The 16,677-nt window shown below is 33.6% G+C and overlaps 3 protein-coding genes across 3 annotated transcripts; 1 reads left to right on the plus strand and 2 right to left on the minus strand.

Annotated features, from left to right (window-relative positions):
* The first annotated feature begins 413 nt into the window (after positions 1-413).
* LOC108193368 (expansin-A4) lies at positions 414-2,388 on the plus strand. Its single transcript, XM_017359985.2, has 3 exons — positions 414-567; positions 930-1,248; positions 2,012-2,388. The coding sequence occupies exons 1-3, from the start codon at positions 414-416 to the stop codon at positions 2,313-2,315; spliced, it is 777 nt and encodes a 258-aa protein (XP_017215474.1). The 3' UTR covers positions 2,316-2,388.
* Positions 2,389-3,079: 691 nt separating this feature from the next.
* LOC108193367 (calcium-dependent protein kinase 34) lies at positions 3,080-6,171 on the minus strand. Its single transcript, XM_017359984.2, has 7 exons — positions 5,292-6,171; positions 4,886-5,182; positions 4,685-4,800; positions 4,417-4,584; positions 4,193-4,320; positions 3,724-3,823; positions 3,080-3,612 (listed from the first exon to the last, which is right to left on the minus strand). The coding sequence occupies exons 1-7, from the start codon at positions 5,980-5,982 to the stop codon at positions 3,502-3,504; spliced, it is 1,611 nt and encodes a 536-aa protein (XP_017215473.1). The 5' UTR covers positions 5,983-6,171; the 3' UTR covers positions 3,080-3,501.
* Positions 6,172-6,337: 166 nt separating this feature from the next.
* LOC108193836 (rhodanese-like/PpiC domain-containing protein 12, chloroplastic) lies at positions 6,338-14,393 on the minus strand. Its single transcript, XM_017360666.2, has 8 exons — positions 14,118-14,393; positions 10,714-10,827; positions 10,455-10,546; positions 8,890-8,990; positions 8,645-8,755; positions 8,135-8,243; positions 7,926-7,976; positions 6,338-6,669 (listed from the first exon to the last, which is right to left on the minus strand). The coding sequence occupies exons 1-8, from the start codon at positions 14,320-14,322 to the stop codon at positions 6,589-6,591; spliced, it is 864 nt and encodes a 287-aa protein (XP_017216155.1). The 5' UTR covers positions 14,323-14,393; the 3' UTR covers positions 6,338-6,588.
* Between the last annotated feature and the right edge of the window lie 2,284 nt (positions 14,394-16,677).

The raw sequence follows: 16,677 nt of genomic DNA on the forward strand, positions 1-16,677 counted from the left end.
GTCAGGTGCTATATAATAATAGATATTATTAATATTGAAAGAATTTTTAGTAAAGAAAGTGGGTCCATGAAAAATGGACAGCATACCAATCAGTCCTGCAAAATAAATTTATTAAGTTCATAATTGATATTAAATTTGTGCATAATATCTTTTCACTTAATAATCGAGAAATATAGAAGAATCAGCATGATATAATTTGGCACCCAAGTAATACGAAGTAATTTGCTGTAAATTAGTAAATGAAAGCAGGCAATCAATGAACCATTATTAGGAAACTCGTAATTTCTCGCCGTTCCAAATCTTTTCACTTATGGATCATCTCCAAATATATTTACATGCACAGAAACTATTTAACGTTACAACTCCCCAGCCACTTTTCTCACTCTCTTGTAAATTTGTAATAAACAAGAGATATGGCTTCTCAAAGCATGATAACATCCTGCATGGCTCTATTCTTCTCATTGATGGCTATGGCAGAAGCTACCAGCAAGGTTCAAAGTGCTTGGGGACCCTGGCAGACCGCTCATGCTACCTGCTATGGCGGCCTTGATGCTCAAGGCACCATGGGTACCTCCCTTCTATTACTTTCTTAACCATGTTATTTCGATATTCGTTTTTCTAGTCTGTGTCCATCACGCAGACGTTTTTTAATATTTGCTCTAATCTCGTTATTATCCAGTAGAGTTTGTGGATTTGTTCTTCTAGTCTGTTTTCATGAGCACATAAATAATAACAGACACTTTTAATATTTAATATTTACTCTAATCTCGTTATTATTAGCGGGGAGCTTGTGAATTCATTATTCTAGTCTGTATTTGCTTGGTGCCCCCTAAGATTTTGTGTTTAGATCCGCCTCTGCTCATGAGCGCATAAAAAAATAACAAATAACAGATGCTTTTTAATATTTGCTCTAATCTCGTTATTATTAGGGGGAGCTTGTGGATACGGAAACTTGTACCGTCAAGGCTACGGTCTGCACACAGCAGCGTTAAGTACTGCACTCTTTAACAACGGTGAGAGATGCGGATCGTGTTATGAGCTCAAGTGCATTGATGACCCGCAGTGGTGCAGACCTGGAAACCCCTCTATTTTCATCACTGCTACCAACTATTGTCCTCCTAACTATGATCTCCCAAGTGATAACGGTGGGTGGTGTAATCCTCCTCGCCAACACTTCGATTTGGCCGTCCCTATGTTCGTTAGACTTGCACCCTACCGCGCTGGCATCGTCCCCGTCTCCTACCGCAGGTAATTCTTGATAATTGAACAGAGTGGCGAATTTAGAAAGAGGCATGAGACACTTAATTTTCTTTTCTTTTTCGTTTTTTTATCATTCTAAATTTTGCAAAAATTTGAATTCTCCGCCTGTGGATGCGAGTGAATAATTTTAAAATTATTTATTATTTTATGAGAATTTATTTATCAAAAATCAATTTATTTATATTTAATTGTTTTTTTCTAATAAGTCTGAAATATTAATTTTTCGGTTGGGATAAATATCAATTAGGTCACTTACTGCGTCCAAATGTATCAAATGAGTCACTGATTACAAAACTTTGAAAATTTTGTATCAAAAATATCACTTTATCGTTTGTTGAAATTTTGAAAGTATTATATATTTAGTTTCACACATATTTTATGAATGATATTACATATAAATTGAAGGTTCCGAGTTCTACTATTTTAGCTAATATTGTTAGATTTTTAAAATTTTATCTAACTATTTATTTTTAAGTTTTTGATTATTTTATTTAATTTAAATAACAATAAATAGTATATAAATTTTTAAAAATCTAAAAATATTATTTAAAATACTATAACTCATTTAGATGTAATATCATTCATAGAAAATTTGCGAAACTCAATATATAATATTTTCAGAATTTCGACTAACGATAAAGTGATATTTTTGATAAAAAAATTTTGATGAGTAACTAATATGAATCAGTTTTGTAATCAGTGACTCATTTGATAAATTTTTCGGTTTCGGTTTGATCCCGTAAATTTGTAGGGTGCCGTGTATAAAGAGAGGGGGAATGAGATTCACAATGCAGGGGAATCCATACTGGAACTTAATTTTGTTCACGAACGTTGCTGGTGCGGGTGACATAGTCAGCGCAGAGATAAAGGGTTCCAACACGGATTGGATGAGCATGACCCGCAACTGGGGTCAAAACTGGCAGTCAACTCATGTCCTGGTTGGTCAGTCACTGTCTTTCAGGGTCACAGCCAGTGACGGCAGCGTGTCAGAGTCTCTCAACGTTGTTCCTTCTAATTGGCAGTTTGGTCAGACCTTTTCCGGCAATCAATTTTAGGGTTTTTTAAAAGTCAACTCTACTATTAGGTCACTTAATTATGGTAATTAACGTAGTTTTTGTTTTATTTCCGTCATTACATTTGTTCCCATAAATAAGTTGAAGGGGATTTTTAGCACTTAGTTTCCGCATAATTACTCATTTCAAACTGAATAATTGATTTTGTCATTTTTGGTAGTGTATTTTTTATCTTTTTAATGCCTCAATTACGTGTTTGATGATTTGAACTAATTAGTAGATAATATTTTAACTAATTAGTCGTCTCAATATCGGGTGGATAATATGTTTACTACTCCCTCCGTCTCATGTCCGTTTTGGGGAAAAAATTGTCCTAATTCAATACAACTTCATCCCTATATTAATTATGACTTTTTTGAAACCCAATATTATTCTCATTTCTCAATGCACTAAATCACTATATTTATTGTGATTTTTTTGAAACTCAACTCTATTCTCCTTTATCAATGTACCAATTAATAATACATGACATAAAATTATATCTAACCAATCATTTTCTTAATATACGTGTTTATTTCAAAATGGACCTATAAATTGAGACGGAGAGAGGAATAAAGTTGTTTCAGTAGCGGGATCAGGATTTTAAACAACTCAAGGCTGAAATCTCTGGAGCAGAGTTTTTTTAGATAATAAATGACGACTAACATCTGACGTTTTCTTAAACATGTTTGTTTTTCAGGCAATCAGTTCAGGGTTAATTTTGTAGATCATTCATCTTATTAGTTCATGTACTCTTGCTGACTTGTGTAATTTAAATGATTATCAGTGATAAATAAGTTGAATGATATGGATTAAAGTAAAATGATAAAAAGTGACAAATGTGGTATGAAAAGAAAAAGGTGGTACTAGTGTTTAGCTTGGAGGTATGAATACCACAAGCAGAAACACAGATAGAAGGTGATAATGCTGCTCAGAATTATACATAGAATGATGATGAGGACATAAAAAGGGATAAAAATGACTTGAGTTATAGTGTTTCTAGCATTAGATAAATAGTAGTCTGGAATTACTTTTCATCGGCTAACCATCAACAATATTCAACCAACTCCATCATACCCCCTATCAGATATTACGTTGCTCTTTGGATGCCTCGCCACAAATTTACGACACGACTCCTACATTCGAATCCCATGCACATAACTTCACATGGCTATATCGGAAATTAAAATTAGAGCTTGTTCGCGTCAAATGATTGGCGGCGTTTCTTCAGGTTTGCTGCAGCTTCTGGCTGCCCCTTTCTCATCATGGCTACAAATTCTTCGTAGTTTATGCGACCATCCTGCAATTTCAGTGGTTTTTTAGCTTTACTCAATTGTGTATTTTATGCAGGTTGGTTTAGAATGTTAAAATGTTGGAAAAACGAATGTAAGGCGGCTTTGTAAGTACTCACGTTATCTGCATCGACGTCGGAGATGATTTCCTTTATATCCTTGTCGTTAGACATGCCATATTCACGGAGAGCTTGCTCTAGTTCTTCCATGGTGATATACCTGGTTTCAGAAAGATATTCAATTCTGTTAATATTGGATTTGCTGTACTACTTCTCTAATCCGTAATGGTGTGCAATTCTATTAGAAGCCGTTTGGAAACATGCATTTCATTTCAAATGACAGGATTTGAGTTGTCATTTCAAATTCTCATATTTATACTGATATCTGAATGTGTGGATTTCAAATGAAATCCAAATCCAAATTCCCAAACAGGTTATTTGATCAAATCCAGAATTTCAAATGAAATCCAGCTTCCCAAACAGGCCATTAACATCTTTTCACAAGAACAGTTTGTGCAATAATGCAGAGTTTCTGAATAGACTCATAAGAATATGCATTTGCTTTTAAGTTGGTTGATAAGATACTTACCCACTGTTATCTTTATCGAAGTACTGGAATGCAGTGAAGAGATGCTCTTCTCTGTCCATTCTATTCATATGCATTGTTGCTGTAATGAACTCATCATAATCAATGGTTCCGTTTCCATCTGCATCAGCCTGTTTTTCCCCACAACAAAATATGCATCATTAAAACGCGCTTTCTATTATATGCTGGAAATGCAAAATACTATTGTAAAGTTTTGGGTGACTTACAGCTTCCATCAACTGTTGGACTTCAAATTCAGATAGTTTTGTTCCTTGCTTGGCCAGGCCCAGCTTCAATTCCTCGAGGGTGATTGTGCCACTGTTGTCTGAATCCATACCTTTGAACATCTGCTTCAGTCCCATGATCTCTTCCTCCGAGAGGCAACCTGCAATAACCTACATTTTCCAAAAACCAAAACCATCATCAAGATTCCCAAAAAAGGACCTCATAACAGAAGTGCAATTTTTTAGATGAGTATAAGAATATTCTTCATACCCGAAGGGCAACTTTCTTGAAATTATTCATCGCTCTGAATTGTTTCAACCTGTCAAGAACAGCATTGTCAAGCGGGGTATCAGGTGCTTCGCCATCCTCCTTAATCCATGGATGAGCTGAAAAAAACAACGGTTATATTATGAAAAGCTTGGTATCAAAATAACATATAACTTATCAGAAAACTTATGTTATTTTACTTACAAAGAACTTGGATTGCAGTTAGCCTCTGCTTGGGATCAGTGGTCAACATCTTCTTAACGAGATCCTTTGCTTGAGGTGAAATTGCAGGCCATGGATCGCATGAAAAATCAACATGTCCGCGCAAGATTGCATTGAAAATTCCATGCTCCGATTCTGCCCAGAATGGAGGAACACCGCATAGAAGAATGTATAGCATGACCCCGATGCTCCAGATATCAACTTCTGGTCCATAATTTCTCTTGAGCACTTCTGGTGCAATATAATAGGCACTGCCAACAATGTCCTTGAATTGTTCACCTGCAGAGGATGCACCGATGTTAAATAGTTCTTAAAATCATGATTGGGAATTAGGGTATGATGATATGAGAAGATGTTTATAGACAGATAGAAAGATATAACAAATAACCTTGCTTGTAAAAAACTGAGAGACCAAAGTCGGTAGCTTTGAGAGGCGAATTCTCATCCTTGTTCAAAAGAAGGAAGTTTTCGGGCTTGAGATCTCTGTGAATGACTCCCATCTGATGACAAGTATGAACAATCTGAACAATGGTTCGCAACAAAGAAGCTGCTGCCCTCTCGGTATAATGTCCCTTGGCGATGATACGATCAAAAAGCTCGCCTCCTGCACACAATTCCATCACCAAATGAACAGAATGCTTGTCTTCAAAAGCACCCTTGAGCTCCACAATATTAGGCTGTCCTGTTAAATGATGCATAATTTGAACCTCCCTCCTAACATCCTCAATGTCCTCCTTATTAACAAGCTTTCGCTTGGCAATAGTTTTACAAGCAAATTGTTCTCCAGTTTGTTTATGAGTACACAAATGGGTGACACCAAATTGTCCCCTTCCAAGCTCTTTCCCAATGGTGTATGTGCTCCTGACATCTTCCATAGGCCGCCCCAAGACGGGACCTATCGGGTGAGCCTTGGAAGGTTTCGGAGAGGCATTAGGGGGAGTGGTCGCCTTAGCTGGGGTGGAGGCTGCATTGCCGCCACCACCATTTGATTTATCACCCTGGCTGGATTCCTCCTTGATCTCTCCAGCAGCATCATTAGTTGGTTCAGCAGTACTCTCCTGGGAACAACAGTTCCCCATTGGGGGAGATTTGCAAGGAAAAGAGACAGACAGATGTTTAACAAGACAGGAGAACCTCTTCCTTCCTTTTTTTTTTTTGATAAAAAAAAAAGGAGGAGATGTCTGTGAAGGATATCTAGGAAGAGGCCCAAAGAGCAAAGAGAGAAATGAAGGGGGGTTTACAAAAGAGTTTAGAGAAAGAGAAAATAGAGGTGTAGAATAAATGAGACAATGAGAAATTTTAGGAGGATGAGCCTGGCTGGTTTCCTGTTTCTGCCAAGAGGTCCAGAGTGTTTCCCGGGAAAACTTTCTTATTTGTATTTTTAGTACTTTTTTTAAGCTCAAAGGAAATATGCATGAACTTTGAAAAATTCACTGGTTTTAAATACATCTTTCACATAACTTCTGAAAATATGCAAAACATACAGTATATAATTAGGTATTATAACTAGGTAAAAGAAAATTGCACAAAACTCAGGACCTAGCACCCTTAAACCAACCACCAATCCCTGAATCTTACAATGTTGTACATATCACCTAAATCAGTTAATTCAAATGTCTGATGTTTTACAAGACTTGACAGAGTCTTAATACAGCAAGTGGCTTAAAAGCCTTGGAGAATACAACTCAGTAGGTTGGAACAGTCGGATCAGCCTTTACAGCATATGCATGAATTCCTCCAGATATGTTGTAGATGGTTGAAAAACCCTGCATTATCATTATTTAATTAGCAAGAGTTGCTGTACTTGGAATTAATGATTCTACAGTCAGCTACTATAATCTGACCAACTGTGGAAATGCAAAGTCCTTGCAAGAGTTCGTTTGTACAATGATACTTTCTTTATGTGCTTTTGTGACAAGTAAAGTTGAGAGAAGTAGAACTTATATGGTGGTGCATTACGCATTCTCTTGTTGGACAGAGATCTGAACAGAAAAATACATGCAGCTGACTTGGCGGAAAGGGTGATTCAGTCACTACAGAATTTTTATGCAGGGCTCACACGTGATAGCCTGATTGGGACTAAATTGGGTTTTGCTAAAATAAAAAAGGATTTTTCTTCTAATGCAAAGAGCAAGATACGTTTTCATGTTTTCCATGTTTCTTTGCTTCTTTTGAAGGTCTTATCTTGAACTATAAAGCAAGAAATTATATTATACTACAGTTCTTCGCTGCTATAATTTTGTAAACTTTGTGGATGTGGTTATAAAACAATGCAAGTACATGCGAAATAATAATATGCCTCGGTTAAATGCACATGACGTTCAGCTAAAAACAAATATGTTAATTCATTCTTTTGTCAACTTTCCGCAACAAAACAAAATATTTCTTAGACCATCTCCAACCCATAACACCAAAATGGTGTAATTTTAACACACCATTTTGGTGTGAAAATTACACCATTTCAAAATTTCACTCCAACCCATATCCTACACCAAAAAGAATCTTTTTACACATAAAATGAAATATTCTTCACTTTTTAATTTATTTAGATCAATATTTATCAATATCATTGCTTAACATAGAATTTTTACAAGTTAACTAAACAAGGATCTCAAATAATTATATATTCATCAACCAATTCAAGAGAACAACTTAATTATTTAATTTTTTATACAAGAATATAAATTTATTGAAATTTTGGAATAAATAAGAAATGTGAATAAAATAGTAAAGGAAGAAAACTTATAATGATTATGATTGAAAAATAAAAAACATAAGATAAAATAAGTGTAATGTGACATAGAAGGAATAAATTTGTTTTGTCTCATAAGTGTGAGGGTATAGTAGACATTTTTAAAAACTCCAAATTTGGTGTAAAAATTACACCAAATGAACACTTGACACCAAATTTGGTGTCAACCAATTCATTTGGTGTAATTTTAACATCATTTTGGTGTTGCATTGGAGTAACTTTTACACCAAAAGTGACACCATTTTGGTGTTGGGTTGGAGTTGCTCTTACCTGTGTCTGCAGCCACTTTGCGACTTGTAATGACCGCACGCCATGGTGACACTGTGATTGCAGCATTATGATCAATACTCTTAGCAAGGCCAAGGATACTCTTAACAGATAATAATATAATATTATGGTTTCTAAAAATACTTCAACAAATGCCTAGCTATTAACTTGAGATGTTTACACCAAGTAATATGTAGTAGTTTTTAACTAACCAATACATATGTGTCCTTCTGAGGATCAAGCTTTGACGTGATTTCTGGGCCCCAACTACCAAATTGCTGAAGAGGAAAGACCTGGAACCCAGGTAATGAAGCTCGTTCCCTGAAAGAAAAATTGTGAATTTCATGACAATACAAGTAGAAGGAGAGCAACTCTGGCTAATGTTAACTATGAACATGCTCTCTCATATGGACAACCGAAAGGCATCAAGAGTCAAGACTTCAACCACTACTACCTTATTCTGTAATTCAAATTTAATCAATTAAATATACTTATTTATGCTTAGAGAACTACTTGAACTCTTAATTGGAAGGGAGAGAGGTAACTTCAAGAAAAATAAAGAGACATAACTGCAGTAAACTTAAACCTATCATGATTATCAGATCCAGTTATAAGACCACATTCTAAGTGTAATAGCACTGCATTTTTATATAAGAAAGTCTTGTATGTGGATCTTTGAGGTAGCGCGAAGAAGCAAAATGGAAGTGGGCAACTGGGCATACACTTCTTCAGGTTCTCGTACATCAATCAACTGAACCTCTTCAATGAAACTCGGATCTTGCATTTTCACGTGAAGCTCGTCAGGTTGAATGTCTTTCAGCACCGATTCTTCCCTGGGTATTAAAATACTAATAAGAACCCACAATGTCCAGTAGAGTGCAAGAGCAACAAGGAAAAAAAATTATAAACTGATTATGTGTTTGATTCCCAAAAGCACAGATTTTTCAAGATAAAGTTTAGAAACTACCTCTCTGATAAAACTTGCACTAAATGCCAGCCAAATTTAGTCTTGCACCTCACAACTTTGTTCAAAGGTGCACCAAATGAAGCCTCCTCAAACTCTGGAACCTGAGGCATCATAATATATCCACCAATCACGATAGAGTATAGGTATTCAGAATGTAATTTTATTTATTTATCTGAATACTCGAAAATAAAAATAAAAACGAAGGATTACATTACACAAGTATGCAAGTATCAGATTTCTAGGGAACTTACTTGCTATCTATATTAATTAGTTTGTAGTTAAGTTTTAACTTTCTGCAACTAAGAAAAGCTGCCTTATTCTTAAGTTTATTAAATAAATCAAATTAAAATCCAATGCAAGTCTCCTATAAGAACATATACCTTATTTAGGTCCCACTGAGGCACATGCCACCAAGGATTACACACCCTCACTTTCACTCTTATGCTAACCAAACATCCAAAACTAGCATAGAATTCCGAATAATTATCTAGCTTCACAATATAGTTAAAGGTGAAATGGAGGTCCTCAAAAGTCGGGGCTCACAAACTATTTTTAATTAATTGAAAAGGAAGGCTCTTGCTCTATAGCTTTATCTTCCTCACCCGTTCTAGAGATTAAGGGTTCAGGCCTTGCCGCAGGCAAACGTGGGTGTGCAAGTCTGTTAAGTTAGTTAAACACAATCGTGGCAGATATAGCTCCTAAATATTGTGTTGGAGAGCAGGGACAGAAAATTGGTTTTTCCCAAAGGCAGGAGCAGTGTCGGACCAGGACCAGGGCTCTCGAGCCACCACTGTATTTTCAAATTTTAGCACTACAAAATCTATCTCTTAACATATTCAATTGTTATGTCACATCTCTACTAGATTTAAATCCTAGGATAGCCCTTAGCTACTCTTAGTTTATATATCATTAATTGTTTAAAAATAAAACTACCTGAAAACTTATCTTTGTCAAGTCGCATATACTTTTATCAAGGTCAGTTTGGGGAGGATGACATGACAAATTTTTAGGAAGCATAGTCTGCAATTACAAGTAATCTTAAAAGTATAATTGCTAATTAATCCCTCTATCCATGAACAAGTTTTTAAGGAAAAACCAAAATTTCATACTCCCTCCGTCCCTCCCATTTCTTATCAAATGGGTTGGGCACGGAGGTTAAGAAATATGTATAAAATAGTGGAAAAGAGAAAGAAAAGTGGATGAAGTGATGGGACCCATTGATTTTTAATATATAAAAAGAAGATAGTGGAGTAAAAGTAGTGTGAAAAGGAAAGAAAAGTGGAGAAGTGGTGGGACCCATTGACTATTTTTGGTAAGTTTTGAAATGTAAAGAATTGGATGGGACATCCCAAAAAGGAAAGTGTAAAGAAATGGTTGGGACGGAGGGAGTAACATAGAACTTAAAAGGTAAAGATATTTATCCATCTACAAGACAATATACTCTTGATTGTTATAAACCTGATGGACATATATCAGCTTAACATCTGATACAAAAGTTCGTTTAATGATTATAGAAAACATTTTATGAAGGACAAGCAAAATGAAGATACATGTCAATCACATACCATTTGCCCCTTTCTCACCCATCCAAGCATTCCCCCTTCTTCCTTTGAAGGACATAACGAGTATTCCGCAGCCAAGTCACCAAGATCCTCTCCTGATTTAAATAAAAAAAAATAGTTTGGAAAAAAAATCCATCAGGTTTCAAATTCTAGATAATACGCTATAAAGATGGAGAACTAAAAATGAAGGAAAAAGAGCTGCTAACAACTTTTCAGTCAGTAAATGATAAATAATAGCATACACAATAAGCTTGAGATTTACCTTCAGAAACTCTTTTCTGAAGTTCTACTAAAAGTTTGAGATCATCTTCTTTAACAAGCAAATGCTGCACCAGTATCTCTCTACTAGCAGCAGAGCTTCCAGCACTGAATGATGCTACAAAAAAATATTCATTAACTTGTACGTAACAAACAATATACACATGCATGGTTGGAAATTTATATTAACACAGAACAAATATGGCAAGCTGGCCAATTGCCATTTGCCAACACAAAAGCCATCACAGACATGTTTGAATTCACATTGTCAAAAAGACGCGGTAACTTTCAAATTGACTATGGCAGTTGAACCTGTACATTCTCGTGTTCTATATATATTATAATTTAATATTACATCATACCTAATCTTTATTATGTTTAACGCAATGGTCAAGTGCCTAATTGTGATTGGCTACATCAAGGGTAGAACCCTGGAAAGAGCCCAAATATCGGGAACTTCCCCAAATTAATAAGTATTTCACTCACCCTGTCTTCTTCAAAAGGAATCATTCTTCTTTCTTAATACATTTTTTTTCTCATTAATCAGGTAGGAGAAACATAAGTTGTGCATGAGATTACAATATATGCATGAGCAGTAGTGGAACTAGAACATTAATTCAGGAGGGCCCAAAATTACTTATAATCTGAAAATAAAATATAATTATCCCAGTTAAGTGGAGGTCGTGTGTGGATACTTTTTATTTTTTATAATATACTATATATTAAGGGAAAAATCTCAAATTGGTCACTGAAGTGAGCGTGTAGTATCAAAAGTTTTATCAAACTTAACGGGGTTTCACTCGTACCACTCTAGTAACGGATAATGACAAAAACGTTAATTTGACTGGTTGACCTGACGGAAAGCTGACGTGGCAAACAGAGTGGCTGAGTGGATTGTGACTCATATTGCAACGCTCACGGAGAAAAAGGAGAATAAAAGTAAAATAAAATAAATAGTAAAAACAAAACATGAATCGAAGGTGTGATGGATTCTTACTTTCTGCTGCAACTTCAACAGTTGCCGGAGGGCAATGCCGGGCTGGCTGTTCACCGATCATTTGATCATTTTCCATTTACGGGTGCTAGACTGCTAGTTAATTAAGAAACTGAAAAAAGCATAAATTTCATAATTTTCTTCTATAAAATTTATATTTCATCAATAATTATAATATATTCTGATTATATATTTAAAACAAAGTTTTAATATTGTTTATCCACTTTTCAAAATTTATTAAGTAATTACATTTTTTTATTTGACGTTTTGATTTTCGACGCACGATTTTAAATGTCTTGTCTAAATAATAAAACTAACTAGCCTTTAACCCGTGCGAAGCACGAGTGGGTATAGAAATCGTAATTTATTAATTATAATTTAAATTTTAACATCATCTTATTAGTATTTTAGAATTGATGAATTGGATTTTAACTTGATTATATTTACCAATTGGTTATATTTTTTGGACAACTACAAATTATACCAATATCGATTTATTATGATATAGTATATAAATTATATTTAAAAAAATAATGATGGAGTTTTTATCTTGTACTATATCTCAAGTGTTTGCAATTTAAACAGTATAAAACTCTTTAATATTTTAAGAGTAAGAGAAGTTTACATGTGACAGACTTGTAGTTACAAAAGAGATGACCAAACCAAAATTTTGTACGACTACAAATTATACCTATGTTGGCTTATTATAGTATAGTATAGATTATTTGTGATCAGTTTTTTATGAATTGAAATTTTTGTTACATATTTTTGTTTAGAGAAACAAAATTATAAAATAATAAATTTTTTCATCAAAAATGAAAATGTCAAATAAAAAAATATTATTAGATCCTATCATGTTACACATTTTTTTTATCTCTCACTATTTAATATAAATTTTTGAAATGTCGTGCACTATCCAATTATAAAAAATTGGACATATTGGACATGACCAAGGGTAAAATATTCTATTATCTATATATGAATAATTTATTTAACATGTATATTTTGTTTGATTGAATAATTTAAGATGACATAATTTTATAATTAAATCTAAATATTTTATATACTTTTATAAATAAATTAGTTAATATAATACTTACAAATATAGAAATTACTATAATTACATGATATCATAAGAAAATCCGAGTTTTGAGGAACCATAATAAAGGTTAGAAAATACGAACAAGTAGTAAATAAAACACAAATTAAAATGTGTAGTTAGAAAAAGTATTTTCATAAAAAATAGCACGTGTATATTATATAATATATGTAAGATGAATTACATAACGATCAGGTAAAAAATTAGAAAACAATTTCGTCCAAAGAAGGAACAGTGACTGGTTTTACCGTTTTAATAGTTTGTTTATTTGCGTTTTGTTATCTTTTATCTCCTCTGACTGTTGCAAGCCATGTAACGCCGCTCAGCCACTCTGTCAGCTACTCTGTTTGCCATGTCAGCTTTCCATCAGGTCAATCAGTCAAACTAACGTTCTTGTCATTATCCGTTACTAGAGTGGTACGAGTGAGACCTCGATAAGTTTGATAAAATTTTTGATACTATACGCTCACTTCAGTGACCAATTTGAGATTTTTCCCTATATATTAATAATAATGAATACTTAAAAATTGCATGAAAATTATAATTCACCTATTGATATTAAAAGTTAGCTTTTACTTCAATTTATATACAAATACATGTTACCAAAAGTCCTACAACAAATTGAGATTTATTAAGTAGATACTCATAATTTACCAAGTAAACAATATGTATACTCCACAAAAATAATATATGAAACACAATTTATGGATCATAATTATGTCTTTTGGTGCATATATTATATAAACAGAGGCGGCATCTCACATTATATGTAATGCTTCTCCTTTTCTCCAATATAAAAATTATCAATTTATCATCATGGAGCTGTCACATCTACACTCTAAAAAATGATCTAATTCACACACACAAACTCACTCTAGCAGATGAACAAAACATTATAATAAAAAATGTCCAACTATATAACATATCTAGGAATCAATTTGAGGGTGGGCGAATGAGTGTGCTGGCAATAATCAGAACGTAATAAAAACGAACAATTCAAGAAGTCCAAGTAATATGCAAGATAACCATTTTATTCCTGCTCTACATCAATCATCTACTCGTACAGAGAAAACAAATTGTCATTGACTCATTGTTGAATGGTATGGTCATTGCTAAGGGTCCATTAGTTGGGGCTTAATTAACAGAATTGTAAATCCCCCCACCCCCCCACCCCCAAGTGACAATGACAATTTAGCACAAAAAAAAAGTGACAAAATGACAGTAACATATTAGCAATTTATCAGTATCCAGCATCATGTAATAATGAAAAAGGACATAAGGGCAAAATGGGTATGAGAAAAAAATTAAGGAATACCTCTCCATTGACGTCGACGAGATGCCACTGAGGAAGCCCAGTTAGTGAGAATGGGTTTATGGGCTTTGGGGACAAGTGAAGATGTAAAGAATCTTGGTGCGGTGGAGATGGTGAGAGGTGAAAAGAGAGAGAATCTGAGAAGAGCTCCACCGGCGACTGGTGGAAAAAGATTAGTACAAACAGATGCTGCTGCTGCTCTTAACATCCTTCAGATTCTATGGGGAGAGAGATGCAAAGGAACGCTTGTGAACAAATATTCCAATTTATATTGCTTCGGGGGTGTATTAGATTGACATTTTAAAGATTTTTTTAAATCCGAGGGTATTCGATTGGGATTGTTTGAAATCAATTAAAATTTTGGGGTATTCAATTGGGATTTTAAATTATACTACAAAATCTAGTGGTATTCAATTGGGATTTTAATTATGTTTTAAAATCCGATGGTATTCGATTGGGATTGTTTAAAATCCATTAAAATCTGATGGTATTCAAATGCTGATGGATTTTTTTTTCATTTCATAAAATGATGGATTTTATGGCATTCTTCGGTGTATTTTAAGTTTTTTGAAATCCCACCAAAATCAATGGGATTTTGAAGCATTGTACCTAAATCCTATCAACTCTACGACATTTTATCAAGAATCCGCACAAAATCAAAATCTCATACAATCCATTAAAATCCATAGATTAAAAACAATCCATTAAAATCCAAATCGAATACACACTCGTAAGTTTTAAACATTATATTTATGGGGAAAAAAAAAGATTTTCACACTATATCAAAAGAGAATATTTAGTTACTCTAATGTTGTGTTTGGTTGGGGTGAATGAAAATGGAGGGAATGGAATGAGATTTGAACTATAATTTAGTTGAATGTATAATAATTTCATTCCTTCCACCATTCCATTCTTATCACCCTTAATTAGAGCTCAAATCCTCCATTTTGTGAAGGAATACTCCATTCCTTATCATACCAATTTTCTACCCAAATCTTATCATATAAAATTTGCACTCACTAAATTCACAATATCTGAAAATTAAATAAATCATAAGGAGGCCTTTCAAGTCAAGCTTGTGATCAACACATCAACTCATCTTCGGCTTCCACTTTCTCTTCCATCGTCGCCCAAACCAACCACCAGTGGCGCACCCAGATCAAAACAGAATTTTGTGTTTTTATTAAAAGATTAATTGATAGAATTTTATTGTTGATTATTGTACCTGAATTCCATTATTCATGGGGCCATATAAGATGATTTTATTGTGCCTTAATGAGATATTAATGCGCCATTAATGGTGGATTGTTTTGATTGGTGTATACCAAATTTATGTTGTGCTAATACTGATGACAGCTAAAATCGTGAAAAATTTGTTTGTCAAGAATATTTGATTAGATATATCTTACCTATGCTTTCAAATTTTGTTTATAATTTCTTATTTATATTTTTAAATATTTATTGACATAATTATTAATTATTTTCGGATGGTCCTATTATGTATCTAACCAAAGTTTGGTGTAGATTTTTTTAGTGATTTGTTAATATAAGCTTTTGATTTTACTTTCCTTATTTTTTATAAATTATATTATATTCATATTTTTTATGAGTTGTTAACTCTTTTCCTCCATCATTTTAGATAGTTTTATTATTTTGCTGTATGTGTGAACTTATTATGTTTTATTTGTATTGTATTTTTTCAGGTATGCGAAGCGGGACCTTTATGGGTGTTTTCTTATCGAACATTAAAGTTTTATTGTCTAAGTGTCCGCAGTCATCTCTGCATGTCTGAGGGTTAGATGGTAAATTTTCTTGAACGAAAGGAACTCCCTGGAGCGGCTTTTGTATTCTGATACAATTCGTTATACGAGAAAGTATCTTGTGACCAAAAAAAAGGAGAATATTTAGTTATACTTATATTTAGTTAATATTTTAAAATTATATTCTTTATTCATGAAATTAGATGTATTCCGGATTTTAAAACTAATCAAAATTTTGAAATATTTATTTAGGATTTAAATTATATTTGAAAATCATGTGTTTAGATAGCAAACATTAAATTTAAAAAGCACACAAATGAAATAAAATTAAATGAATTAGGCTAATATTTGATGGGATGGATGATTTTAATATTTTCTCATATTTTTTTAATTGGGTTGGGTTGGATCGGTTTACGAAACCCGAAACCCATGTCCAACCCAACTAAATCGGGTTAATATTTTTTCAATCCTATTATTTTTTGAGTTAAAATTTTTCGGATTGGATCGTACGAAATATGATCGGTTTGGATCGGGTTGGTCGGTTTCACCAACCCGTGTACACCCATAATTGTAACATCTCAATCCTACATTGAGAAGTGGAGATTTTAGTTCAATTTATAAGTATAAACACTGCCGTCTATCAATTTCATGAACAAATCCGGATTTTTTTACCTGTGATGAGCTTGTGAATTACCAAGTTGTTGTATTTGGATCGATTTATTTTTAAATTTAGAATTATGGGACATGACATGATTTTCGGAAAAAACTCGAGATTTGACTGAACTGTCACAATTATACATTAT

This window comes from Daucus carota, chromosome 7 (assembly GCF_001625215.2).
Source record: "Daucus carota subsp. sativus chromosome 7, DH1 v3.0, whole genome shotgun sequence".
In the NCBI taxonomy this organism is placed as follows: domain Eukaryota; kingdom Viridiplantae; phylum Streptophyta; class Magnoliopsida; order Apiales; family Apiaceae; genus Daucus; species Daucus carota.